The following is a 27,830-nucleotide window of genomic DNA, read 5'->3' as shown; positions in this document are numbered from 1 at the left end:
GGCAGACGCAGCGCAGTAGTTTGTCAATAGGACATTTTTATTTCATACGTCTGTTGTCTTTATTCAAATTACAGTAATATACTTGCTGAGATGACCACCGGCTGCAGCCTGGACAGCTAAAACTCACAGCTGTACTACTTGAAGCAAACTGTTTTTTTTTCCTTTTTTTTCACCTTTTTTAAAATTATTCTTGCAACAGAAAAAAGCACATATGCCATGAAGAAGAAGTGTGGTGTGGTGTGACGTCGTCAGGTAGGTCGGGTTAGAGTGCTGGTCTAAAAAAAAACAACAAAAGAAGAAAAAAAAACAGAAAAAACAAAAGAAAGAAAACATCGCGCGCGTTGTACATGTTGTAAAAGGATCAGAATATGGCACATTTGGTCCACGTTGGTAGTTTTATTATCTCGTTTTCAAACATGTAATAAACAAAAAAAGAAAGAAAACAGATCATAGTTGTTTTTCCCCAGAAGCACAGCATTAATAATGACAGCATATTGAAACAGGACTGTAGAGGGGGCCGCTCTTACGTTTCTCTCTTTTTGTTAAAATCTTGGTTTTATCAGCCAATCGTTTGTTTCTATTCTCCCTGGTACAGTATCATTATTATTATTAATATCTTCTTTCCATCCAAAATGACAGGGGGTGGGGGCGGGGGGCGGGAGGTGGAGCTTCGTGGATGATTGACAGGGATGGCTTCGGACATTCACAGGAAGTAGTCGGGAGTGCGTCTGGTCACGTGGGGCTCGCCGCGGCGTGGGGCGGGGTCGAACTGAAGGCTGAGGAGAGAGAGAGGGCGACATCACAAACATCACACACTGTCTCCATCAGATCAATGCAGCTTGGAAAGAAGCTGGAAACAGAACTGTCACCATCACACAGTGTTTAAGACGCTAGATTTCCCCAGAAAACATCATGAGTTTCATATTTTTAAGAGACTAACTTAACAAACTTAAGACTTCTTTTTAATTTGGCTTTTACTTGAACCATTTTAAAATATTTTTTCTGCTCATGCATCTTAGTGTTACATCTTTTATTTATTTGCTATTATTTATTAGTCTATTTTAATACATATATATCTATCATACTCTACTTTTTAATTATTTATTTATTATTTTCATCTTTTATAACTAGCTTTTTTTTTACTTTTTATTATTATTATTATCTAATTTTGTTTTTTTATTTTACGTTATTTTCATCTGCTCCACGTTGAGATGGAGCTTCCTCCATTTGTGTTTTGTTTTTAATGGGATGGTTGGGGGTGTTTGCTTGTTTCTATGTTTTATTATTATTATTAATGTTATTATTTTTCCTTTTTATGTGAAGAACTTTGTGTTAAATTTCTCTTATATGAAAAGTGCTATACAAATAAAGTCTGATTGATTGATAAACGATAGTATCATTGTATTGATGTTTTAGTTTTATAACCATATTAGAGAAAAATAATAAGTACATCCTTTTCTACAACAATTTTTAAATCTCAAGAATATTAAACATTGGAATTGAAATGTGGAAAAGAAATATTAAAATATCCAACGACAGAACTTCAAAAGTAACTCCAACAAAGACAGACAGGACCAGACAATAAGACATACATGGAGAAATAAATCAATGTTTGTAGTATTTTGGACTGAATGTTGTTTACAGTTTGTACATTTTGCCGTTTGTAAATCCAAACTTTGTGTGATTCGTCCTTCAGAAGCTTTTAGTTACCAGAAGATCGTTTAGCACCATAAAACCAAAGTAATGTCTCAAGACTTATTTAATTAAGAAGATTTAATAATTTAATAATTTATTCTCCTGTTCTGGGAAAAAGTTCAAGCTAATGCTCCCTATACATCAGAAGATTTGGAAAAAACTCCCGGAAAACTACCAGCTCACATCTAAAGAGAAGTCGAGCCTATTCTCAGACTGAGATTTTAGACAGACTGTGAATCTAGCAGAGTAACTATTTAAAAGACTACAACTAGATTCTTTTAGCATTTATCCCATCATGCTCTTTGTTGAAGTGTTGGGTAAAAAAAAAAAAAAAAAAAAGGGGAGAAGACGCCACAAAATGCCCCCTCACAAAACTGAATTATCAATATTAATACTATTAATAATCAACTGACAGGAAAAGTTGATTATTTTACAGTAAAATAGATATAAGGAAGAATAATGGAAAGGAACATTTGATTATTACTTATTTATGTATAGGCCTACATTTATTTATACATTTTAACTGGGTCTCCTTACTGTTCTCTTTACTAAGAAACAGCGCCCCCAAAAATCTGAATATATGACATCACTATATTTTTATTGAGGACTGAGCTTATTAGCATTATTGTGATGTTACTTTTTCCTGTGGAAGTGGGAGACTAGGAGACTAAGAGACTAGGAAAAGACTCATCGACCAAGTCTGCCAAGAACTAAAACCATAATTTAACTCTGTGAGGATAAATATAGATTTAAAACTAAGCATCATGTTATAAGCATCATCCACATCACTCTGACTGAGAAGAACATTCTGCTTTCACACCATGATCCAGGGAAGAGAATAACCTCAGAGCAGCTGAATCATCAAGTGTTTGTACTTACAAAGAGTATTTCAGAGTGTCGTCCAGTTCCATGATGGCTGCCTGGTTTCCACAGCGGTAGCAGTAGTTTGGAGCACTAAAGATGGTCACCACGTTCTTGTCGTGGCCCCAGTTGTAGCCCTGAAGGTGCAGAAACACGTCAAGGGTCAGTCCAGGAACTCTGAGCCCGCCGGAGGGTTTCAAGACTACGTTTTCTTTAAAAGATCACCAAAATCCAGCATTTATCACAGAAAGAAACTGTACAAACAGGTGTTATCACCCTGTTTTAACTTTCCGACAGTCCTTGAATGGATCATGTGAGACAAAAGTTTCTGTTATAAAAACTTGTTAAAGGTTGATCTTTGTGTCAGAATCTCTTTATTCTTCATTTGTCATTTAAAATAAGGCATCTGCACTAACCAGATCCTGTTAAAAACCATTCATGATTTATGTCTTTATAACTGGGATTCTGCACTGAACTGTAAAAACTTTTCTGCCTGATTCATTGATTTTTTAATAAATTAAAATGTGTTGCAGGTGTGTGCGTGTGTGTGTGTGTGTGTATGTGTCAGAGACTCAGTGGGAGTGAAACAAAACCTCACAACTCCATTATACTACGCTGCCATGGAGACACGAGGCCTTCAGGATCCTTCAGTCCACTTGTGGGGGAGCCTGTGTGTGTGTGCGCGTGCCAACTGGGCTAAAATAAAATAACACTGAAGTGTGTGTGAGAACATTAAACTTCACTGATCCGCTGCATTTTTAAAGCAGATGCAGATTATTTGCACGTTCCAGCTTCTTAGATATGAAGTTTTGCTGCTTGTTTTTATTAGAAAGCTTTTAAATTAAATATTTTTCTAGTTTTGGACTGATTGTTGGATGAAACAAGCCATATGACGTCATCGAACTACTGCTCCAGAATTAATTTGGACTAAAAACGAACTGATTAACTCTGACGTGTTTGTTTGTTTTTTTAATTAAAAAATATGACAAACATCTGTCATAACCAGAAACTATAAAAGCACATATTGACATTAGATTTATATATCGCTGAAGGAACTTGAATGCTGTCTAACGGTGTCGTCCATCAGGACAAAATCTAAAACACATCACGTCGGGGTGACGGTTTCACAGAAAAAATGAAGCATTTGCACAAACGGGCTGCAGGGAACTGCTGTGTGTGTGTGTGTGTGTGGGTGTTACCTCCATGACCAGCTGATGGGCGCGGGACACCAGAGTGAGGCCGTTGGCGTGGTTGAAGGTTTCAGAGATGTCCTGTCCGAAGGTGTAGCCAGCACCTCGGGGGGAGATGCCCCACCCACCACGGTCATCAGGGTCCGACCACAGCAGGTCACACATTGGGCCCTGAGGGGCAGCACCATTATTATTATCATCAGCAGATTTATTTTTTTGAAATATGTTTATTCATTTTCAAGACACCATTAAAAAAAAAAAAAAAGAAGAGGAGAAAACAAACTAATAGAAACAAAACAAAAAAAGAACAGCTAACAAAGATCACATAACATACAGAACACAGCACATCTTGGATTACAACAGTATTCTATGGTCATAGTTACGATGGATACTATAAACAACATTAAAAAAAAAAAAATCACAAAAATGAATTAATTAGCCAGTCTATGAGCTCATATTTTCAACATAATTCAACAGTGGGTCCTATGTTTTATCAAACTTATCTCCTCTACCTTGGTTACAGAATCTCTCCAGATGTAAAGTAAATGATATGGAGGCACAGAGTCATCTTTCCACACACGCAAAAACACCATTTTTGCAATCACCATCCCAAATTGAATAACTCTTCTTTCAAATGTATTGACCGAAGAAAGGACACTTGTGGCCCCTAGGATGGCCCCCAGGGGGCTGGGTACCAGATTCTTACCAAAAGCCTCAGAAAAACACACTTCCAATATGAATGAAGTTTCCTACATGTCCAGACAGAATGCGCTAAGGTAACTATCGTCGATTCACATCGGTTACATTCTGCTGAAATGTCAGGATAAAATCTGTGTAGCTTTTCCTGCCAATAATGGAGTCTGTGGAGCGTTTTAAACTATATTAGTTTGTGTCTGGATGCAACTAGCGTAGACATTCTTCCCAAATTTCATCATTTAATTCCATATTCAACTCATCTGCCCATGCCCGTTTATACACCTCCGTATTCATCAGAACTCCATCATGAAGTATTCGATAGAAAACGGATATCAAATCATCACCATATTTAACCTGAGACAAAAAGAAGTGTTCTAGTGATTTGTCCACAAACACTGAGATGCACATGCAAACCAACTCGGGGAGAGGAAAGTATAAAATATGTTTGGTGTTGTTCACTGGAACTTTAAATTATTTTATATTTTATAACCAGGCCGTCGTTGGAAGAGATCTTGCTGTTAGCTCATTTATGGAAGGTTTTGTGCATTTTATGACTAAAGCATCAAACTTTCTCTGAGGTTTCTATAGACCATGACGTTTACTTTCAGACTTGGAGGCATTTCAGATTTAAGTCCAAGTCTCTACCTTTATACCTGGAAAAAACAAACCCATATACTACAGAGCCCCCTGGCCAACTTGAGGCTTTAAACTAAATTTTGTTAAAGGACTATGGCTGATGGAGCAAAAATATCTTTATTAGAACAAAGATATACATGGTTATAGTGCAGAGTGATGGGACAAACTGCCTCCATGTCTAAAATACAACCTTTGGAAATGTAGATTAGATGCTGAAACCTTCATGCTTTGGTCATAAAATGCACAGTTGGTTTGCTTATCTGACCCACTAGTCCCCAACAAATGCATAAATTAAACTGACGTCCTGTTTGTGTGTGTGTGTGTGTGTGTGTGTGTGTGTGTGTGTGTGTGTGTGTGTGTGTACCTCATGTGGGACTTCTTGCAGGCGGTCCAGAGCTCGTATGTGATCCAGAGTGTCTATGGAGGGAGAGAGACCTCCGTGGAGACAGAAGATCTGAAACAGACACAGAAACATGAACACAATCAGTCTGGATGCTTTTATTTTGATAGTCTTACACATATTAACCCTCATGTGGTCCTGGGCTCCTTTTTGACCCCATATCATTTTCATCATACCATTAATGTAGGTTAACTTTCATAGAATTACTTGACATTTTCAGCATATGTGCCCCTCTGCATCCTTTATACATAAAATAAATGTCAACTTTCTTCATACATTTTCACGTGTTTCATACATTTTTATAGCACCCATGGTCCTCGGGGGTCAAAAAGGACCCCATGACATCAGACTGGTTCATTTTTTTCTCCATCATTATTGGTCAATTTTAGTCAAATATACAAAATCAGGGCCTCATTTCAAGATTAAAAAAAAAAAAAAAAGAGTAATAAAACCTGAATATTTTTTTCAATAGTTATGGTGAAATAATAATTTCTTGATGGGAATGCACAGTGTAGGTTATGTCAACTTTTAGTGAAACTAATGTTGTGAAAGCATTGTTCATTTTTGGATGACCATTTTGGAGGACCATTGGTGCACAGTGGACGGGAGGACTACACAAGGGTTAAAGAGGAGGAAAGGTCTCATGTGTGTGGTGAACAGCGGCAGCATGTTGTCGAGGAGTTTGTGGACAGAGACACTCGTACCTGTCCGTCCACCAGCGCGGTGAGCGGCAGGTAGTCGAACAGGTCTGTGAAGTACTTCCACACGTTGGCGTTGCCGTACTTCCTCAGGCACTCGTCGTAGAAGCCGTAGACCTGCGTGATCTGCCGCGACTCGTGGTTCCCTCGCAGGATGGTGATTCGCTCCTGGAAACGAACCTGAACGGCAGAATTATTAAAAAACACATTAGTCATAAAATATGTTCACTTTTTAGCCAAAGACTTTTTTTGTGGGGTACAATGTTCAGGAATGTTCAGGATAAGAATTAAAGCTATACATAAATAAAATAAATATATGATAACATTAAAAAATTCCTTCATTACTATATTTATTCATGTTTTTATTATTTAATTTATTGTTTTCATATTTATTTTGTGAAGCAAGATGTCAGTGAAGGGTCATGATAAATACAAATGAAAAACTTAAAAAAAAATAAAGATATATATAAATTAGTCCAAAGTTTTTTCATTTTTAGCTTGACAAATAAAAAACTTTGATACTTTTCATGTCTTTGATAATTTTCATGCCACGAAGTGACATTTCAGGAGGTAAACTATGACTTTATCTTCCATAATGTTCTGTCTTCGATTTATTATATTTGTTACTGAGGTGTTATCTCACAAGCACAACTTGCTTCTGTTTTTTCTGTCATTTTCATTGTGGAAATAAATAAAAGAAAAAAGGAAGCAAGACATCTCCCTCATCAGCTCTTTTTAACCACTTGGCTGATCATCACGAGCCAGACGTGTCTTTTAATTGTCCGAGTGATTCTGATTGTTGAGCTGCGTTCATGTTGTCGTCGAGCTGTCACTCGAAGCTGAAGAGACTCAGAACACCTCAGCAACAGAACCTACCAGAGCCGTAAAAATGAACTCAAACATATTAGAATAAAGAATATCTAATAACTGACCCTAGGGTGAAAGGAGAGCTGAAATCGTTGTCACAAAAAAAAAAAAAACACCTTTTCATTATAACTGACAATTAACGAGGCAGGATCGAGAACAGCAGTGATGCTGACAGCAGACCTTTCATCCTCTGAGAAATATGTTGAAATTCCCCAAAAATTCCCCATTTAACGCAGAAAGAACCTGTAAAAACCGGCAGAGTTTGAACTCTCCGATGGTCCTTGAACAGATCATCGGTCTCAAAGCTTTCCGTTATTACAAAAAAGCAGAGAGGAGAGGACAAGAGAGGCTGGAAACATGACAAAACCTCAATATGTAGAATGTGGAGCCAACATTTGTGACACTTGGAGAAGTGTTTATACAGTACAGGCCAAAAGTTTGGACACACCTTCTCATTCAATGCGTTTTTCTTTATTTTCATGACTATTTACATTGTAGATTCTCACTGAAGGCATCAAAACTATGAATGAACACATATGGAATTATGTACTTAACAAAAAAAGTGTGAAATAACTGAAAACATGTCTTGTATTTTAGATTCCTCAAAGTAGCCACCCTTTGCTTACTAGAATATAAGACATGTTTTCATGTTATTTCACACTTTTTTGTTAAGTACATAATTCCTCATGTGTTCATTAATAGTTTTGATGAATTTACAATGTAAATAGTCATGAAAATAAAGGAAACACATTGAATGAGAAGGTGTGTCCAAACTTTTGGCCTGTACTGTATATAAATTGCATTTCATTTAATTTAATAATTTATAAGAGAAATTCAACTTTTTCTGATTTCGGTCACTCTAACTGTGTTAATCTGCACAAAGACATGTTTGAGTTGATGAGTGTGCTGATTCCATAGAGTCCTTGGACTTATAGATTTATAGAGATTTATATGTTGCAGTGAAACACAAGGACACAGAGAGGAGAATGTAAAGAGGAAGAGGAGGCTGAGAGGGTTGAAGACTAGAGCGTCTGTGGTTGTTGTTACCTTTAGCGTGACGAGCAGCGTGACCGTCTCCACAGAGTAGTAGCCTCTGTCGACGTAGTCTCCCATGAACAGGTAGTTGGTGTCGGGAGACTTGCCTCCGATCTTAAACAGCTCCATCAGGTCATGGAACTGACCGTGGACGTCTCCACACACCGTCACCGGGCATCGCACCTGAGGACACCAGGACAAGGGTCAGACCTTTGTTTGTTTTCTCTGCACACATTAACATCACATGAGCGGAGAGATTCAGTCTGGACTCGATAACAAATCTCTTAAATATAATCTAATAAAAACACCTCAACACAAACACTGATCCATGTTTTGTTGTATGAAAAAGTGACATTTATAAGAAGCTGTTGCCGGCAAATCAACATTATTAATATTCTGAATTAAGAGACACTTTATTGTTGTTCTGATCAATGACTTAATCGCAAAGTAATTTCCTCAAAATAGTTTCCCTTTCCTCATTTAACGAGTAACGCAGCGAATAAACAAAGCAGCAAAACAGGAAGAGGTTTGATACAAGAAAGACGTCAGAAGGTTTCCTCTGAGTAACAAAATCTAAATGTGACGGTCATTGTTGTCCAATGTTTATTAAATATTATTATTTCTTTTGTGTGCTTGCTGACAGGTCTGTGACTCAGCACACACACACAGTTTACAGTGTAAACAAGGTGTGATATTGCTCAGAGCTCAGGCATCAACACAAAGACACCTTTTATAAATAGAAGAACTTCTGTTCACTGCTAAAATCTCATCTTCAGCTGTGTGTTTATTTATGCTCAACAGGAGATTATCAGACTTCCTACACAAAAGCTTCCAGTATTTAGTTTGTTCTTTGTTTTGTTTCTTAATGTCTGCAAATTATTTTTGACAAATAAACAAAGAGAAACAAATATCTGACACTGCAGCCGGTCAGAAGGAGCGCAGGCCAAAAAGGTCGAAAACCACAAATTTACAACATTTATTTATAACATTTGTGCCTGATGTTATTGTATCATGTTACATTAAGATGGTAGCAGATAAAAATCTTAAGTTTTGTTGTTTATCTCTGAACAGATTCCACCCTACACCACTTGCCTCATCATTTTTCTTTTGGGGCCACGTTTTCTTTAACAAATTATTTATTGATTATAAATCAATTGGTTAATATTCTATCCTGATTTCACCAACGTTTGTGTGTGTGTGTGTGTGTATATATATATATATATATATATATATATATATATATATATATATAGTAGTCTTAGTTTAAAGTTCTATATACGTGTGTGTGTATATATATATATATATATATACACACACACGTATATAGAACTTTAAACTAAGACTACACTAAACAGTGAAATTGAACACAAATGTTAACAAAAAGCATTAATTATTAATTATTGGTTTAATTTACTGCAGTTACTGTAAATAATTATACATTTAAATCAAGTTACATTATCAATTGATGATCAGGATCTCATTTGATTCATTGTTTCCAATTTCCTCTGCAAAGGCAACAAAGTTTCCTGATCACGGTCGATCTTTCTCCTAACGAAATGATTGTAATTTAAGCGCTCCAGCTCTGAAAGCAGCTGAAGCGTCCACACTGACGGCAGCACGTCTGAGTGTCCAGCAGCAGGAAATACATGAGGAAGTTTGGTTTTGGTGTCTCACCTCCTGAACGTTGGACTCCTTGGTCAGAATCTCCTTGGCCTGAAGAGGAAACAAACACGCACATTATTTAATTAATCATCAACATTTTTAAGACATTTGACTTAAACGTGAGCATGTGAGCTGACGCAAACAGTAACTCATGTCACACACGTCCACGTTTAGCCTCAGCGACTCAATGACAGGCCACCGTTAATTTTGAGGTGTTGAAGGATGTTTGACCTCACAGGACACCGTAGTGCTTGGTGATGAAAACAAAAATCACTTCACTGGTCAACAGGACACGTCCAGGCCTGCTTCTGTTCCACCAGTCAGAAAGAAGAAACGCTGACTATTTAGATTATTGATTTATATTTAAAGTTATGTTGTTTTTAAAGCAAAAAACGCAGAAAGTCTGCTTTCAGCCTCTCTAAACTGAATGTCTTTGGCATATAGAAAGTCAGAAAATGGTGAAAAACGTCAGTTTCTCAAAAACGTTTTCATTTGTCCAAAACCCAAATAATTAATCAACTAATCAAGAAAATAATCAGCACATTAATCGAAAAATGAAAATGATCTTTGTTACTGAGGAGTCGTACTATATAACCATGGTTTCGTACACCATCACCATCAGTGCTAATCCCTTTCTGGTTACAAGCATCTCTCACTGTGCTCCTCCATGTACATCTAGTACACTCATACAGAACATAAAATAAATTGAGCCTCAGACTCAAAAACTGAATCAAGGAAGGTCATAACAAATAAATAAAAGAAGCGTTGCATGGAAGACATAATTTGTTAACAAATAAAAAGGTTAAACCATGGTTTCTTTTTAACAATTTAGCTTACAAAATGTCTAAAAAGAAAAGAAAAATGTACCAAATCACAGTCAAAAACACAAACATATTATATTCATGACGACATCTATAACATTTTTTGATAAAAGATAGACGAGCAAGAAATCTGTATATTCCAGCAGGATGTTTTCATTTTCCCATAGAACCATGACAACAAGGAGTTTCCTTCAGTGTTATTACTGCATTAATATTAAACAGCTCACAGCTCTATATGAGCTGTAGATGAATACTGATGGTATTGATTTATCTTTATTTAAATTAAAATGTGATCATATTTTACTGTCGAGCAGAGCGTAACCTTCATTCATCTGTTTAATGTGTTCAGACATTAACTTTGCAATCAGGTGATGTTTAGGCCTGTAAAGTTGTTTTACTAATTAAATCATTCCTGACAAGGAACAAGGATTTTCGGTTTCAAATATTGTAGATCGTTATAAAAGAAATGTCCTGTTAAACTTTAATACAAAGAGATTCTGTGAAACCAATGTTTCATTTGAGTATTTATTTCCTGATGTCAAACTATTATACCATAACCATATATTGTGCTACATTTACTTAAAAGGAGTGGCATTAGCTCAGTTCCATTAGGCCAAAAATAGCAAGTAGAAGTTAAGTTGGAGAAAAAACTAACACACTATTAGGTGATAATATCAGTATTATCATGCTTTTATTATTAGCTATAATCAGGGGGACATTTTGGACCAGGAAAACAGAAGAAAATGCACAGAAGGAACTCAGGAGGGTTGAAGCCGTGGCTTTGGGGCCTGCTGACATGAGGCGAGCATTGATTATTATTTTTAGACATTCACAGAATAAAGACAGTAATTGTTATATGTAGGCCTGTTAGATGAGCTGGTTAACACTGTTAACACCAAAACAACCACCGCTCCCCTCACAGATTAGAGTTTTATGGCTTTTAATACACCATTTTCTATGTATGAACACACTGTAAATATGAATCCTGAACAGTTTATAGACAAAGCAAAAACTGTAAATACTCAATTCAGTTTCTCTCTTTCTCTCTGTGTGTTTACAGCTTACAGAACAGCTAATGTGTATGGAGATGTTTTACTTTAAGTGCTGGTGCCTTTTATATGCACTTATATAATACTATTATATCAACCTTTTATATTTCTTTAGTTGATTAGTCATTTTTAATGGTTTTTCATGAGGAATTACTTATTTCCAAGAATCTTAGGAGCACATTTCTAGAAAAACCAAGTTTTACAGATCTGTCGATTAAACCAACGAATTGATTAGTTGACAGAGAATTTATTTTCCTTCTGAGAACAGCTCAAGTTCTATTCATGGCTGATATGTCTATTTATATATTTGTAGACATACAAAGAGAGCAATGCAAAAAAAACTTTAAATCCTTCCAATAAAGATGGTTCAGTCTCTGGTTGCAGTATTGTCTTTTACCTCCATTACTGCTTATTATTTCTAAGTTAAAAAGCTTTTTCCTGCATTCATTTACATCACAATATTTACCCCAAAACAACTCAGCTGACACTTTAAACGCTTCACTCAACAATCTGAGGCTTTTTCTTCCATTCATTCAGATCAGAGGGAACAAAGATTGTTTCTGCTGCACGTCCAAGAGAAAATAAGCTGGTAATGCAAGTAAAAACCTGCTGTTATATAATATGGCCTGATAACATTAAAAGGTCGATGATGCATAAAAGCGACCGGACGAGTCTTTATGGTGCAACAGCCTGAAGTGACGTCTGGAGCCTCGTCAGGTTCATGCAATGAACCGGTTGATCGATAAAGACAGGGCGCGGTGCGGATTAAAACCTGGAGAATTATCAATACACCTTTACAGTAATAAAACAATAAGATTATAAAACGCCCGAAATTAATCATTAGTATTGTGGTTATCTGTGCAATGCAAATGCAGTCATACTAATTAACAGGCAGTAAAATGGGCTCCGTCTATTTACCGGGAATGATGTAAAAAGATGCGAATTTTCGGCCTGTGACTCGAGGCGACGGTCGCCGAAAAGCCCTCCACATTAAGACCGTTTTAAATGTCTCCGGGTAGATAATTAGTCAGAATATTATGTGTATTAAAATATTTAACTGCCGCAAAAGGTGAAATACGGCGACAATCTCGGGATGACTGGTCGAAAACGGGGCGAAAATAGCCGCCTTGCCGTGACTTCATTCCAGAAATTAGTCGGAGCCCCTTTCGCAATCTAGGCCACATTGAGAGCGAGGCCGGACTGAGTCATAATATTAAAAAAAACGGCTGCTGGAGCCAACTTACCTTCTCGCAGAGTGTCCGGACCTGGTTCTCCGATAGCTGCTTACACTCATTTAGCTGTTCGATCCATTGGTCTAACTCTTTAGTGAAGGATTTGTCTTCCATGGCAGCAGCGGTAGCTCGCTAAGCTAGCTGTGTTAGCTACCTGATAGAACAGACTGGCCTGGTCTCAGCTAGCTGTGTTAGCCGTTAGCTCGGCGTATTGTTAACCCGATCTAGTCCCGCCAAACCGGTCGGAAAATCAACGATAACACCTCAAATTCACGAGCAGTTCAGTCAACTTCTATCATGATAAATTACAAACGTTAAGTTACCGACTTTAAAAACCAGATTATCTCGGTCGGGGGAGTCAAAAGGGTCGAATGTCCCCGATGCGACAGACCGAAGCGGCAGAAGGCAGCGGCGTCGCAGCGGCTAGCCGATTAGCTAAAAGAGCTAGCTACAATAACATCCGGGCATTTCAGCGGCGCGCTGAGTGAGCTCAGCAGCGACACCATGTGGACAGACAGAGAACTACAGGGAGAGTCCAGTTTATTACCAAGAGTTAAGACGGACGGACGATAGATAGATAGATAGATAGATAGATAGATAGATAGATAGATAGACAGACAGACAGACAGACAGACAGACAGACAGACAGACAGACAGACAGACAGACAGACAGACAGACAGACAGACAGACAGATAGATAGATAGATAGATAGATAGATAGATAGATAGATAGATAGATAGATAGATAGATAGATAGATAGATTGATTGATTGATTGATTGATTGATTGATTGATTGATTGATTGATTGATTGATTGATTGATTGATTGATTGATTGATTGATTGATTGATTGATAGATAGATAGATAGATAGATAGATAGATAGATAGATAGATAGATAGAATAGTAGTAAAAGTATATGAACCCTTTGAAATTACCTAGTTTTCTGCATTAATTTGTCACAAAATGTGATCTGATCTGCATCTAAGTCTCAAGTATAGACAAACACAATGTGCTCAACCTAATACCACACAAACAATTATAATATTTCATGTCTTTATTGAACACATCCATTGAACAATAAAAGTAATGATGGAAAAAGTAAGTGAACCCTTTGGCTAATGACTCCATTAAGAGCTAATTGAAGCCAGGAATTAGCAAATTTGGAGTCCTAACACTGAAATGGGATTTGAGTGAGGTGTAGAGATACTTTGACCTGTAAAAAATACTTAAACTTTTTGAGATTGCTATTCACAAGAAGCATCTGCTCATGTGAACCATGCCTCACAATGAAAGAGATCTCGGAAGACCTGCGATCAAGAATTGTTGATTGATAGTTGTCACGGGTTACAAAGTAATCTCAAAAACTTTAGGTATTCACCAGTCCACAGTTAGACAAATGGTCAACAAATGGAGATGATTTAGTACTGTGGCTACTCTCCCTAGAAGTGGGTGCCCAGCCAAGTTCACTCCAAAGGCCCAACACAGAAAGCTCAGTGAGGTAAAAAAAAAAAAAAAGAACTCCAGAGTAACAAGTAAATACTTGAAGAAGTCATTGGAACTGGTTAACATCTCTAGTCATGAGTCAGATTGAACAGGCATGGCGTCCATGGCAGGACACCAGGGAGGAGGCTGCTGCTTTCCAAAGAAACATCACTGCATGCCTGAAGTTTGCCAAAGATCATCTGACATTCAACAACACTACTGGGAAAATGTTTAGTGGACTAATGAATCTATGGTGGAACTGTTCATGAAGAACACGCAGCACTACGTATGGTGTAAAAAGGGCCCTGCATTCCAATATGAGAACGTCATCCCAACAGTGAAGTATGATGGAGGAGCATCATGACTTGGGGCTGTTTTGCTGCCTCAGGGCCTTGACCACTTATTATCACTGAGGGGAAAATGTATTTACAATTTCTACATTTATCAAGGTATTCTACAGGTTAATGTCAGGGTGGCTGTCTGCCAGCTGAAGATCAGTAGAAGTTGGGTGATGCAGCAGGACAATGACCTGAAACATCAAAGTGAATCTATTTCAGAATGACTTCAAAAAAGTAAATCTGCCTTTTGAAGTGGCCCAGTTGGAGCCCAGACCTCAATCCAATAGAGATGCTGTGGAATGACCTCCAGAGAGCCGTTCACACCAGACATCCTATCCATATGTCGGAGCTGAAGCAGTTCTGAAAGCAAGAATGGTCCAAAATGCCTCCTGAACATTGTTCAGGTCTGATCAGCAGATATCAGAGATGATTGGTTGAGGTTATTGCTGCCAAAGGAGGTTCGACCAGTTATTAAATCAATGGTTCACTTACTTTTTCCACCATCACTTTGAATGTTTAATGGATGTGTTCAATAAAAACATAAAATATTATAATTGTTTGTGTGGTATTAGGTTAAGCACATTGTGTTGTCTACACTTGGGACTTAGATGCAGATCAGATCACATTTTATGACAGATTAATGCAGAAAACCAGGTCATTTCAAAGGGTTCACATACTTTTTCTTGCCACTGTAGATAAATAGATTTCTAAGTATCTAGGTGTATACCTGGATAATACCTGGATGCTGCAGATGTTTTATCAGTCTGTGGTGGTAGTGTGTTGTTTTATGCTGCAGTCTGCTGGGGAGGCAGCATCAGACACAGATGCAAGGCGGTTGGACAGACTGGTCTAAAGAGCTGGTTCTGTGGTTGGAGCACTGTCAACATGTTCCAGGCCATCCTGAAATACCCAGATCATCCGCTACACAAAACCTTTATGGACCAAAAAAACTGAAGTTGCAGGACTGAGAGATACATAAGATCCTTTTCTCCTCCAGCCATCAGGCTGTCTCGTTCTAACAGACTCACTGAATTTACCCTTGGGGATAAATAAAGTAATTTTGAATTTAATTTTGAATTTGAATTATTAATCCTTGTCATGAAAGTTGAGTGTCACAGCAGCTTCAAGACAGACATAAGTGCAAAGTTATTTTTGTATATTATAAAACCTTACAGCAGCCGGTATAAAGACCTCCTGTCTCTCTGATTTGCACTTCGATGCAATTAATCTCTGACTGAAGGCTGCTGCTGATCGGCTGCAGGGCGTGGAGCGGAGTCGGTCATGATTGTTCCCAGTTTGTACATTTACTCAAGTACTGTAAGTATTTAAGTACAATGTTGAGGTACTTGTACTCTGCTTGAGTATTTCCATTTTATGTAACTTTATACTTCTACTCCACTACATTTTGAGGCAAATATTGTACTTTTCGTCCACTACATTCAGCTGACAGCTTGAGTTCATTTTTAGTTCAAGATTAAATATTAAAAAAAAAACATGATAAGCTAAAATTGATTAGTCATTTTTTTTAAATTAATTTAATTTTAATTAAACCACTTTGAGACATACATTGAGAAAATTTAAACGCTGCAAACATTAATACATCAGTACTTATAATAATCTAATAAAATATTTGGAACATGTAAAACAATCTGAGTGGGTTCATTCTGCATAACGAGTACTTTTACTTTTGAAACTTTAAATACATTTTGATGCTAATACTTTTACTTCAGTAAGTTTTAAATGCAGGACTTTTACTGTAGTGGAGTAATTTCACAGTGAGGTATTGGTACTTTTACTGCAGTAATGGATCTGAATACTTCTTCCATCTCTACTTAAGTCCAGTGTTGAAGTACTTGTACTCTACTTGAGTATATCCACGTCATAACTTCATACATCTACTCCACTACATTTAGCTGACAACTTTAGTTACATTTCAGGTGAGAATTTAAAATAAAAAACATGATTGATTTAAAAAATGATTATGTATGTTTATAAATTACACCACATAAAAGAATATTAAGTAGTTAAAATAAGACAGTAAAATGTTTCCTTTATGTACAAATGATCCAGTAATATATTTGGAATATATAAAACAGTCTGACTGGGTCCATTCTACACAACCAGTCAGTGGCGGTTCTACACAGGGGCCTACAGGGGCCACTGCCCCTGTGAAGAAGCCCTTGGCCCCTGCGTCAAATTAGTAATAAAGTGATGAAAAATGACGAACGACAGAGCAATTCTTACCTATTTTTTGTTCAAACAATACCTCATTGTAGACAAAAGGAACCCATAATGTGTACATTGTTTCATAGTTTAATTGTTCAATAAAAGCTTGTGTATATATAAAATAAGATAATTATTACTGTCCTGCACCTCCAAAATATAAAAAAAGTAATTGTGCACAAAAATGAGATGTCATTGTTGTACAAAAATAATTGTTATTGTTGGTGAGTCTCATTGTTTCAATGTATTTGTATCTTCCAAATATACTTAAATAGGGCGCCGCTTAAATGCTCAGTTGGGAGAGTTGGTTGGCCCCCAACCGAAGGGTTGGTGGTTCGATCCCTGACCATCGCAGCCTACATGTCGAAGTATCCTTGAGCAAGACACTGAACCCCAAATTGCCTCTGCCACCAGTATGAATGTGTGTATGAAAGGGTGAATGAGTGCAGTCTGTAGTAAAGTGCTTTGACTGGTCGCAAAGCGACTAGAAAAGCGCTATATAAGTGCAGGTCCATTTACCATTTACCATTTTAAATGAGATGTTTAAATAAGCTAAAATAAAGGTTTTGAATGCTTAAATATCATCTTTGCCGTTTTTTAATGTGGCATCTAATTAAACACTGGCCCCTGCTTGGCCCCCACAGGAACACTGGTCTAGACCTGCCACTTATTGGGAATATATAAAACAATCTGACTGGGTTCATTCTACATAACCAGTACTTTTACTTTTGATACTTTAAGCACATTTTAATGCTGATTCTTTTCTACTCTTACATCAGCTGAATTTTGAACGCAGGGTTTTTAAACTTGTAACAGAGTATTGCTGCTCTCCTTGCCTCCGTGCGGGGCTTACAGATGTACCTGTAAATGTACCAGCGGCTCCTCGGTGAGCAGATCGAGCGCCCCCCGCTGGTGGTCAACAGCTGGTGAGAGTGCATGTGTCGCGGCCGTGGGGCTGCGTGTTTTACGGCCATCAAACCGTGTCGTTAGCCGCTGGATTCACCCAGGAATTAACTCTCTGCAACTAGACGAACAATACTAACCAACGATGGCTGATTTACCTCAAAACCCTGCCGACAGAGACAGGTAGGCTCTCCTGAAAGCTAACACGTTAGCCTAGCTAAGCTAGAGCTAGCAGCGCTCAGTCCTTCGCAAAACTCACATAGAAGAACTTTGGATTTAAGGATTACTTCTGTATCTGCAAACGTAACGTCCTTATTGATCGGCACATTAGCGAAAACATCGACCCTAAAGGTCCATCCTGTAATTCGGCACACATTTAGTTTGGGTGTTTGCTTTTAATCAAATAAAAAGCGACTTTTTTTGGTGTACATGGTTCACTACAACCGTGTCCGGGGAGGAGAAGTGGAGGATTCTGGGAGAAACCCGAGTTAAAATGTTTAACTTAATACTTTTCAACCAATACACCACTTTAGTATTACTATTTCTAATGAGATTAATATTAGGTCACAATTAATGAATGGTATTAACACACACAGAGTGAAGCGTTAAAGTGTTGTGTTTTTCCATGAGGTTGGCCTGTGGCTGTAGCCCTGTAGCATGACGTGTATTAAGGCTCCTTCAGCCTCAGAGATTCATCCCTCTGACTTTATGTCTTTATTATGGCTGGAGACGGAGGACAACAGAAATATGCTCTGCTTCACTTTATAGATATTAGATCATATTTATTGAATATTTGGCTTTTCTTCTAACTGCTCAGTAGAGTTGAGCAGAGGTTTGATCAGTGAGTGTTGTGCAGCTTCTACAGAGCTCAGCTGTGCATTGATTACATTAACCCTCCTGTTGTCCTCGGGTCAAGGAAGGAAGAAGAGGGAAGGATGCAAAGGGAAGTAAAAAAGGATGGAGGAAAGAAGGAAGGAAAGAAAGAAGGATGGAGGAAGGAAAGAAGAGAGGACGAAAAGGAGAAAGAATGGAAAGGAGAGAGAAAGGAAGGAGGATGGAGGAAAGAAAGGGGAGGAAGAGAAGAAAGGAAGGAAAAAATAAAGAAGGAAGGAGGAAGAAAAGGAGGGAGGCAGGAAGGAAAGAGGGCAGAAAGGAAGGAGGAAGGAAAGAAAGAAAGAAAGAAAGAAGGGAAGGAAAGGGGGGGGAAGAAGAAAGGAGAATAGAGGAAGGAATGGAGGCGGGAGGGATGAAAGAAGGAAGGAAGGAGGAAAGGAGAGGAAATCAGGAGGAAGGAAAGAAGAGAGAAAGTAAAGGAGATAGCGGAAGGAGGAAAGAAAAGAAGTGAAGGAGGGAGGAAAAGAAGGAAAGAAAGAAAGGAGGATGGAGGAAGAAGGAAGGAGGATAGAGGAGGAAGGAAAGAAGGAAGGAAGGAGGAAAGAAGGAATAGTCAAAACAGATTGGGTCAATTTGACCCGGAAGGATGACAGGAGGGTTAAAATAGTTGGATCAATAGTAACTTAGATTATTTCCTCTATGTGATAACACACATTGATTAACTGTTATAAGGTGTATAAAAAGTCAGAAAAAGAGTGAATGTGTGTTTGTGTAAAATCTACAGTACAAACCTAAAATACTTTTAAGGGTCTATTCATAATTACATTAAATACAGCTTAATTTCTTCCCTTTAATTATTTTTCTAGGTTTATCTGCATCTATCCGATCTACATCAACAGTAAGAAGACGCTGGCTGAAGGACGAAGGATCCCTTCAGAGAAGGTTCTTACTCTCATGTTTCACCTTTTAATGTTTTTATTGAAATATTAATGTTGTACAGATGCAACAGGGTCATTTAAAAAAAATGTTTCTACAAAATGATGCTTTTCATCCTCTGCTCGACATGTAGCTGTCGTGTGTTTGTTAATTTGTTAATATGTTGTTTTGCTTGGTACAAGTCAAAGCTTATTTTTTAACCCCAGCTGAATGTTTCAGTCACAATCAGCTTTATTGCCAAGTAGGTTCCCATGTATCAGAGTTTAAATGTATATAATAAAAAATATTGAGAGAAAAGAAAAAACAAGTAAATACCTTTATTATATATACCTTATAAATATAAATACCTTTTTTTTTTAAAAATAGAATGAGCTGCATAGTGTTTGCAGAAAAACAGTTTCAAATGTGAAAAATATTGTCCACAGATTGTCTGTTGTTTCGTACTGATTTGCTGTGTTCCTTTTGTTGGCAGAGTAAAATGACAGCTTTCCATCCAGTTCCTCACAGCAGACTGAACAGCTTTATACTGTGTTTGAGTCATTTATTTGTTCTAATCGTTTCCATTCGTTAAAGAATTTAACACAGAAATAAGATGTTTTATTTTGGTACGACCGAAGCAAAGAAGAGTCCGAAAAAATCCAAAACGAATCACGTTAGAATTCATCCTGCAGCTCAGGATGAAACTTTAGTGAACCGCGTGTGTGTGTGTGTGTTGATATTAACTGTGTGTGTGTGTGTGTGTGTGTGTGTGTGTGTTGATATTAACTGTGTGTGTGTGTGTGTGTTTGTTGATATTAACTGTGTGTGTGTGTGTGTGTGTGTGTGTGTGTGTGTGTGTATTAGCTCTTTGTCTGCGCGCGCGTGTGCGTGTGTGTGTATATATATTGGTATATATATTAAGTGTGTGTGTGTGTGTGTGTGTGTGTATATCGGTGTATATATTAACTCTGTGTGTGTACAGGCGGTGGAGAACCCGTCCTGTGCTGAGATCAGAGACGTGCTGATGGCGGCGGGGATGAACGTCTACGTGGAGGTGAAAACAGAAACTTTAACTTTGTTGCCAAACGAATAAAACCAGTGAGAACATGACGACACGTTTCTGTTTGTTCTCCAGAACAAAATCCACCCCAGAGAGTGGAACCGGGACTTCAGAGGACGGGTCCGAGTCCAGATGAAGCAGGCGGACGGCAGCCTCTGTCAGGACAAATTCCCCTCCCGTGAGTCTCACACACACACACACACACACACACACACACACACACACACACACACACACACACACACACACACACACACACACACACACACATTCACTGTATATTTGTCTGGATGAGTTTCCTGATTGTTGACAGGGTTTATTCTGCCTCAGCATCAGAAACAGCTCAGTGGAAATGGGATGTTTGTTTTTATTCCCTCAGCTAAAAATTAGATGCTTATTAATTTATTTTTTGATTTTAATTATTTGTGGACTGTTTTATTTTTTTATGTATTTTTTTGTTATTATTCCCTCAGGTAAGGATGTAAAGTTTATTCATTATTTATGTATTTTTCCATTTTTATTTATGTATTTTTCTCTGACAGATGTGAAGTTTTATTTTTATTTTTTTTAATTCTGTGAGGTAAAATGTACTTCATTTAAAAAAATAAATAAAATCAGTTTAAATCTGTTTTTTTTTAATTCCCTCAGGTAAAGATGGGATGTTCCTTTATTTATTTTATTTAATTGAGGTTTGTTTGTGTGTATTTTTTTTTTAAATGATTAATCCCTCAGGTAAAGATGTAAAGTTTATTCATTAATTTATGTAATTTTTAATTCGCTCAGGTTAAAATGGGATGTTTATTTATAATTATTTTTTCTCTGACAGATGTGAAGTTTCACTTTTATTTATTTTTATTCTGTGAGGTAAAATGTGCTTTATTTTTTTAAAATTCTGTTTAAATCTGTTTTATATTTATGTCCTCCGGTTAAAATGGGATGTTTATTTTCCTTTAAAAAAAATTCAGTTCTGCTCCCATAAAGATGAGATATTTATTTTTGTTGTTTTCTCAGGTAAATTGTGGTGTTTTTTATCTTATTTTTCCACAGGTTAAGATGTGTTTTAGCAAATTTTTTTTGTGTTCAGACTTTCTTTATTAGCTTTTTAGATGATGGAAAATGTAGTTTTACATATTATTAGAGACAGTTTTTTCCTCTTCAGGTAAACAAGTGATGTTTTATTTGTTGTCTCCAGATAAACAAGTGATGTTTTTTTTGTTGTCTCCAGGTAAACAAGTGATGTTCTATGTGGCGGAGATGATCCCTAAACTAAAGACTCGGACCCAGAAGAGCGGCGGAGGAGACACGAGCTCTCAGCAGGGAGAGGGAGGGAAGAAGAGCAAGAAAAAGAAGAAATAGACTCGTAGAAATGACCTGTTTTTCTTTTTTAAATTAATTTTAAATGCGAGGTCAGTCGGGCAGAAACGAACCCTGAAACTACGGCGAGGTTTTGTGGGTTTCTGCCTTCGTTTTCCTTTTTTTAGAGTTGTGTTCATCGTCACCTCGGACTCTCGTTCAGAATGAAAATCTTTTTCCTGGTTAATTCTTTAGGTTGTCTCAGTGAGCTGGGACGGTGTCCCAGAGGATGTCTGTCCTCCACTCTGGTCACCTCGTTGTGTCTCTTTGAAGACGACGTGAATAAAGATTCATTTTCTCAGAGTTGGGGGTTTCATTCAAACATTTCGTCCATGAAGAAGTTATTAAAATGTTTTTTTTGGTAAAAGAAATTTAATGAAATGAATGAGAAATAAAACGGTGCAATGAGAAACATTTTTCAAATAAGTTAAAAAAATATATATGATAAAATGTAAAAAAGAAAAATACAAAAATCATTCAACATCTTAAATGAATGAAGACGGGTCATAGAAATAAGATGAGTATTATTATTAAGACTTATTGTTGTCATTGTATTTCTACGGGGTTGACATTACAAAAGCATTTTATTTGTGTGTTAATGTTTTTGTGATTCTAAACCTGTTGCTGCTTGATGCTTTTTCTTTATTTATATTTATTTATTTATTCAGGCACAAACACAATTTCATAAAGAAGACTTGATAAGAAGAAAAGAGAACCGAAATAGAAAAACATGGATTTTAAAAAATGAATTCTAATGAATATTCCAAATTAAAAAGTAAATCAAACATTACAAACCAATAGAAAGTTGTAAAAAAATAAAATAAAAAAAAGTATTCCCTTTCAGTAAAGATGTAATTAAAAAAAAATATTTTGTGAAAATGTGATCGTTTTTTTTATTCCACCTAGGTTAATGTGTTTTTATGTATTTTTCTTTTAATTGCCCTTTAATCAAGATGAGATGTTTATAATTGATTTTTTAAAAACTCATTAAAAAAAAGTTATATTTAGCCTTAATAAGTCAAACAGTAATAAAAGATCCATTACAAAAATAATGAAAAATCTTTAATTTATTAAATAATATTACATTTCTTAATAACTAATGAAAAATAAAAAAAGACTTAGGTTACGCTGGTGGTGACGTCATGACGCAGGCTATCTGTTTACGGTTGCTAGGACACAGTGTTTTTGCATTTACCTGGTTAGCTCGGTGTTGAACCGGGTTATAAAGCGGGTTATAGACTGAGCCCGACCCCCGGATGGCCGCTCGTCTGACGGATCTCAGCCGGGCCCCGGTGGCTTTCGGCCGGCGGGCCGTCCCGCAGCTGTTCGCCGAGCTGCAGCAGCCTTCTGCGGGCGGCAGGCTGCGGGCTCTGCGCTCCCTGTGCGACCTGCTGCAGGACCCGGAGCCGCTCCAGCAGACGGTCCGCGGAGGTACCAGGACCATAGACTGTATATAAATAATAACCAGGACGCATCACACGAGACAGGAACAGGAGATTTATACACCTGCTGAAACCACACACAGCTGAGAAAACTGCTCTATTTTAATATCAGCCACTAAAGGAGTGTGAAGGCACAACTCTGACTTTTAATGAAGGAATTTACATTTTTACTGGAGAAACTTTACTGCATTATTACACCTAATAATAATAATAATAATAATAATACATTCAATTTGTATAGCACTTTTGTGGATACTCCAATATTTTTTACTTATTTACTTATATTTTATTACATTATTTTTTATACTTTAATATTTTTTACTTCTTTTGATATATAAAACAAAATTGGAATAAAAAAAAATGCATCTGTTTTCACAATATTTACAAGTTGATTGCTGACTTATGATTTGTATTTATTTTTCTATGTATTCATTAATTATTTTTTTAACTTTGTATTTATTCATTTTTATGTATTTATGTATGTATTCATATTTTATGTGTGTAGTTACTTAACTATTATCTTTATTTATATATTTATCCCTGTATATGTCTTTATGCATTTATTTAATTTTATCAGTGTATTTACTTATCTTTTTATTCTATTATCTTGTGTATTTATCCATGTATAGGTCTTTATTTATTTTTTGATCTATTGATTGATTCAATATTTATTTTTTAACTGTTGTGCAGGTTTTCTGGAGCAGCTGAAGGTTTTGTTTCAGGATGAAGATCCATCAGTCAGAACAAAGACGTGCGAGCTGCTTCACCGGCTGGCGGCCCACAGCCTCGGCAGGTTCACAACATAATCATCTGATTTATAAATATATTTTTAAAAATGTCAAATGATGTAATGTATTAATTAGAAAATTTACAAATAAAATAATCATTCATTAATTGTTTAAACAAATTATTTTGGAGGCCAATCATATTCCAGTACCAGGCTGGGCCTATTATTATTATTATTATTATTGTGCTTTTAATACTCTTTTATTATACTGTAAATGCTTTAAAGTATTTAACCTAATGTATGCACAAAGGGAAACATTCTCTTGATGTGTGTGCATGTGTCACCAGCAGGTGTCGCTAACACAGCAGACTGAGTCAAACTAAGGGAGATAAATTGTTTACATTATGTTCTTCATAACTTTTGCTTACATTCCTGTATATGTTTGTTTTATAGTGAGCAACTAATTGTAAAACAATTATAGATACAAGCACAAGGAAAATACTAAAATAATAATGTGTGTGCATATATATATATATATATATATTTTTTTTTCACTGAAAATCTGTTTACACAGAGCAGAGAGGAGAGTACAGGAGAAGCTGTAAACATGACAATACTTCAATATGTGGAGAAAACTGTTTTTTTTTCACTTGTGGCCACTTGGAAAAGCTTTTGTACATGTTAATTGTATGTTCAGTGATGAAGAATCTTGTCTATTCTGTCCTACCTCCTGCAGACAGTCTCTGCTCTCCTCCTCCCTCCTCCCTCCTCTCTCTCAGCTGTTGGACGACTCCTCGGCCTCCTGCAGGAGAAACGTCCATCGGGTGCTGAACCGCCTCACGCTGCTGACTGCAGGTAAACTCATCCACACTTCAAATTCCCACTTGTGTTTGGGAATAATATAATAATGGGATTTTTTCTCCTGCAGGTGCGGAGGCTCTCCTGACTCTGGTGCCCAAACTGATGCTGAAGCTCAGACAGGAGGAGGAGGAGGAGGAGGAGGTGCAGGTGCTGCTCCTCTCCACCCTCAGCTCCTGCTCCCGGCTAGACGCCCTGCCGGCTCTGGCCTCTGACGGCGTCTCGCTGCTGGGACACAAACTGTCCCATCGCTCCCCGGACATCCGTAGAGAGGCAGCTGCAGCGCTGATGGCCCTCAGGTGACAAACTGCTGTCCCTTTAACACTTCGACTCATTTCAGTGCTTACACTCGCTCATGAACTCGCACTTCAACTTCATTCAGTTCTCACCCTGGTCCTACACCACAGCGTAACCGACACCCGAAGTGTTCAGTTTATTTCTGCTCATTTCAAAAGTTTCACTTCAACTCCTTTTAGGTGTTTAAACTTACATTTCAACTTGAGCTTCTTTGAACATGTAAACCAACACTTAAACCTCTTTCAAAGCTCTTAAACCAAAACTTATTTATGTTCCTTTCACTTCAACTACTTTCAGTGCCTGAAATTACACTTGTATTCTGAGCTTGCCTAATAATGTACACTTCAACTTTTTTCTATTCTTATACCTAAACTAAAACTCTTCTCAGTGTTTCCGCTTCATACTGACAACTTCATCAAACACTTCAAATTAATGTTGCTTTCAACATGTTCACTTCAAATTAATTATGCTCTCACATAAATGCAAACTTAAACACAATTTAAGTTGTTAAACTGAAAATCAGTTCATGTCCGTTCCTTTCAGCAATTTCACTTCAACTCCTTTTAGTGCTGAAACTTGCATTTGGACTCAGCGATCGCCTATTAACTTCCACTTCAACTCATTTACGTATACCTTAACTGAAACTCTTCTCACTGTTTCCACTTCATGCTACCAACTTATACAAACACTTGGAATTAAAGTCACACTTCAGTTCCTCTCAGCAGTTTCACTTCGACTCCTTTCAGAGCTTAAACTAGCATTTTAACTCAGTGCTTTGCCCATAAACCCACGCTTCAACTTCATCCAGTTTTTACAGCACTTACAAGCTGAATCGGGTTTGAAATCATTTACCACCGTCCTGCTCTCCGCTACTTTCAGTGTGTGTGAGGACGGGAAGCGACGAGTGTGTGAGGAGGCGGTGCTTCCTGTTGTGGTCGACCTGCTGCAGGACGAAGACGTCGAGGTTCAGACCAACGCCGCGGGAGTCATCATGTTCACCGCCATCATCACCACCGGTACTTATACACGCCACGGGTACTAATACACACCACCGGTACAAATACATGCAATGGGTACAATTACACACCATCGGTACTAATACACGCAATGGGTACAATTACACACCACGGGTACTAATACACACCACGGGTACAATTACACACCACGGGTACAATTACACACCACGGGTACTAATACACACCACGGGTACTAATACACACCACAGGTACAATTACACGCCATGGGTACTAATACACACCACAGGTACAATTACACAGCACGGGTACAAATCATAGGTACAAATACACGCTATGGGTATAATTACACGGCACGGGTACATGCCACAACTACAAATACTTGCTAACAGGTGCAAATACACGCCATGGGTACAAATACACGGGTACCAATACAGGCCACAGGTACATGCCACAAGTACAAATATCCGCTAACGGGTACAAATACACGTCACAAATTATTTATTTTATTTGTTTTGATGATCTTCCAGGTTTAGAGACGGTGAACTAACTAACTAGCCAAATGTTTTATCATTAGATCAGTTTATGTTTGCAAGTCACACGGCAGAATGTGAAGCTCTGATTGGATGTTTGTCGGTGAAATGCATCCTGGGAGTCATAGTTGAATCCTCTCTGTCCACAGGCTTCCTGTTGCTTTGAGATTTTACTGGATGATCTGAAAATGTGTTCATGTTTTGTTGTGATGATTCAGTTTAAGAGTTTCTCCTCTGTTAGACCTTAAACGCACCATGTGACTCCTCCTGACCAATCAGCTAACAGAGTTTATTGCAGGGAAGCAGCAGTGTCTGCAGCTGAACGTGGTCCCGGTCCTGCTGGCCCTGGTGTCCCGGGACGAGGAGGAGGAGGAGCAGCGGCAGAGGAGGAAGGCTCTGGTCCTGTACTCCCTGCGGGCTCTGACCGCGCTGGCTGAGGCTCCGGATGGCCGCCGCCTCCTGCAGGAGCAGCTCCCCCTGCTGGTGAGGAGGAGCGAGGCCACAGAGGAGGACCAGGACATACGGCGAGCGGCTCAGACCGCCGTCAGGGTCGTCACCTGGACCCCCTGAGGCCCCCGTGACCTCTGACCTCCAGAGTACACCTGCTGTCTCAGATAATAAATAATGTCATTATTAGATCTTTTATTATTCTTTATTTTTATTATTTCAGCCAGATGTTGCTTAAAATAACGCCAATAAGTCTTTTTACATGTTTTCACGACACATTGTTGGCTTTTTGCATTTTGCATTGGCTTTTGTCATTTCAAAATAAAACGCTCCAACAAACACACAACTTTCTTTCAGGAGAAAAGTCACATTAGAAGGTATAAGTTTGCAGAATCTCGTTTTCAAAGAACATGTTGAGGAGTTGAGAAATACTTAAACACAGAAATAAAATAATAATATTAAACATTTCAATGACACAAAATAGTCATTTACATATTTATTTGAACAGTTAAATATTCATTTTAGCATTTTTATTATTTATTTATTTTCTGGCACTATAACATATTCATTTGAACACTAATAAATATTTATTTTGGTATT

At 37.6% G+C, this 27,830-nt stretch overlaps 3 protein-coding genes across 3 annotated transcripts; 2 read left to right on the top strand and 1 right to left on the bottom strand.

The window, feature by feature from the left end:
- Window positions 1-16: 16 nt before the first annotated feature.
- On the bottom strand, window positions 17-13,299 carry LOC131974639 (serine/threonine-protein phosphatase 2A catalytic subunit beta isoform). Its single transcript, XM_059337037.1, has 8 exons — window positions 12,855-13,299; window positions 9,753-9,791; window positions 8,091-8,261; window positions 6,183-6,356; window positions 5,443-5,532; window positions 3,756-3,917; window positions 2,575-2,693; window positions 17-776 (listed from the first exon to the last, which is right to left on the bottom strand). Exons 1-8 carry the CDS (start codon window positions 12,954-12,956, stop codon window positions 704-706), a joined length of 930 nt encoding a protein of 309 aa, XP_059193020.1. The 5' UTR covers window positions 12,957-13,299; the 3' UTR covers window positions 17-703.
- Window positions 13,300-17,783: 4,484 nt separating this feature from the next.
- srp19 (signal recognition particle 19) lies at window positions 17,784-22,255 on the top strand. Its single transcript, XM_059337196.1, has 5 exons — window positions 17,784-17,973; window positions 19,491-19,566; window positions 20,522-20,593; window positions 20,675-20,777; window positions 21,825-22,255. The coding sequence occupies exons 1-5, from the start codon at window positions 17,936-17,938 to the stop codon at window positions 21,953-21,955; spliced, it is 420 nt and encodes a 139-aa protein (XP_059193179.1). The 5' UTR covers window positions 17,784-17,935; the 3' UTR covers window positions 21,956-22,255.
- Window positions 22,256-22,970: 715 nt separating this feature from the next.
- rsph14 (radial spoke head 14 homolog) lies at window positions 22,971-27,519 on the top strand. The gene is made up of 6 exons (XM_059337608.1): window positions 22,971-23,383; window positions 24,085-24,187; window positions 24,858-24,976; window positions 25,050-25,278; window positions 26,156-26,292; window positions 27,082-27,519. Exons 1-6 carry the CDS (start codon window positions 23,209-23,211, stop codon window positions 27,351-27,353), a joined length of 1,035 nt encoding a protein of 344 aa, XP_059193591.1. The 5' UTR covers window positions 22,971-23,208; the 3' UTR covers window positions 27,354-27,519.
- Window positions 27,520-27,830: the final 311 nt, after the last annotated feature.

Source organism: Centropristis striata, chromosome 7 (assembly GCF_030273125.1).
Source record: "Centropristis striata isolate RG_2023a ecotype Rhode Island chromosome 7, C.striata_1.0, whole genome shotgun sequence".
In the NCBI taxonomy this organism is placed as follows: Eukaryota; Metazoa; Chordata; class Actinopteri; order Perciformes; family Serranidae; genus Centropristis; species Centropristis striata.
The sequence above is the reverse complement of the archived record's forward strand: the minus strand, read 5'-3'. Positions and strand labels throughout refer to the sequence as shown.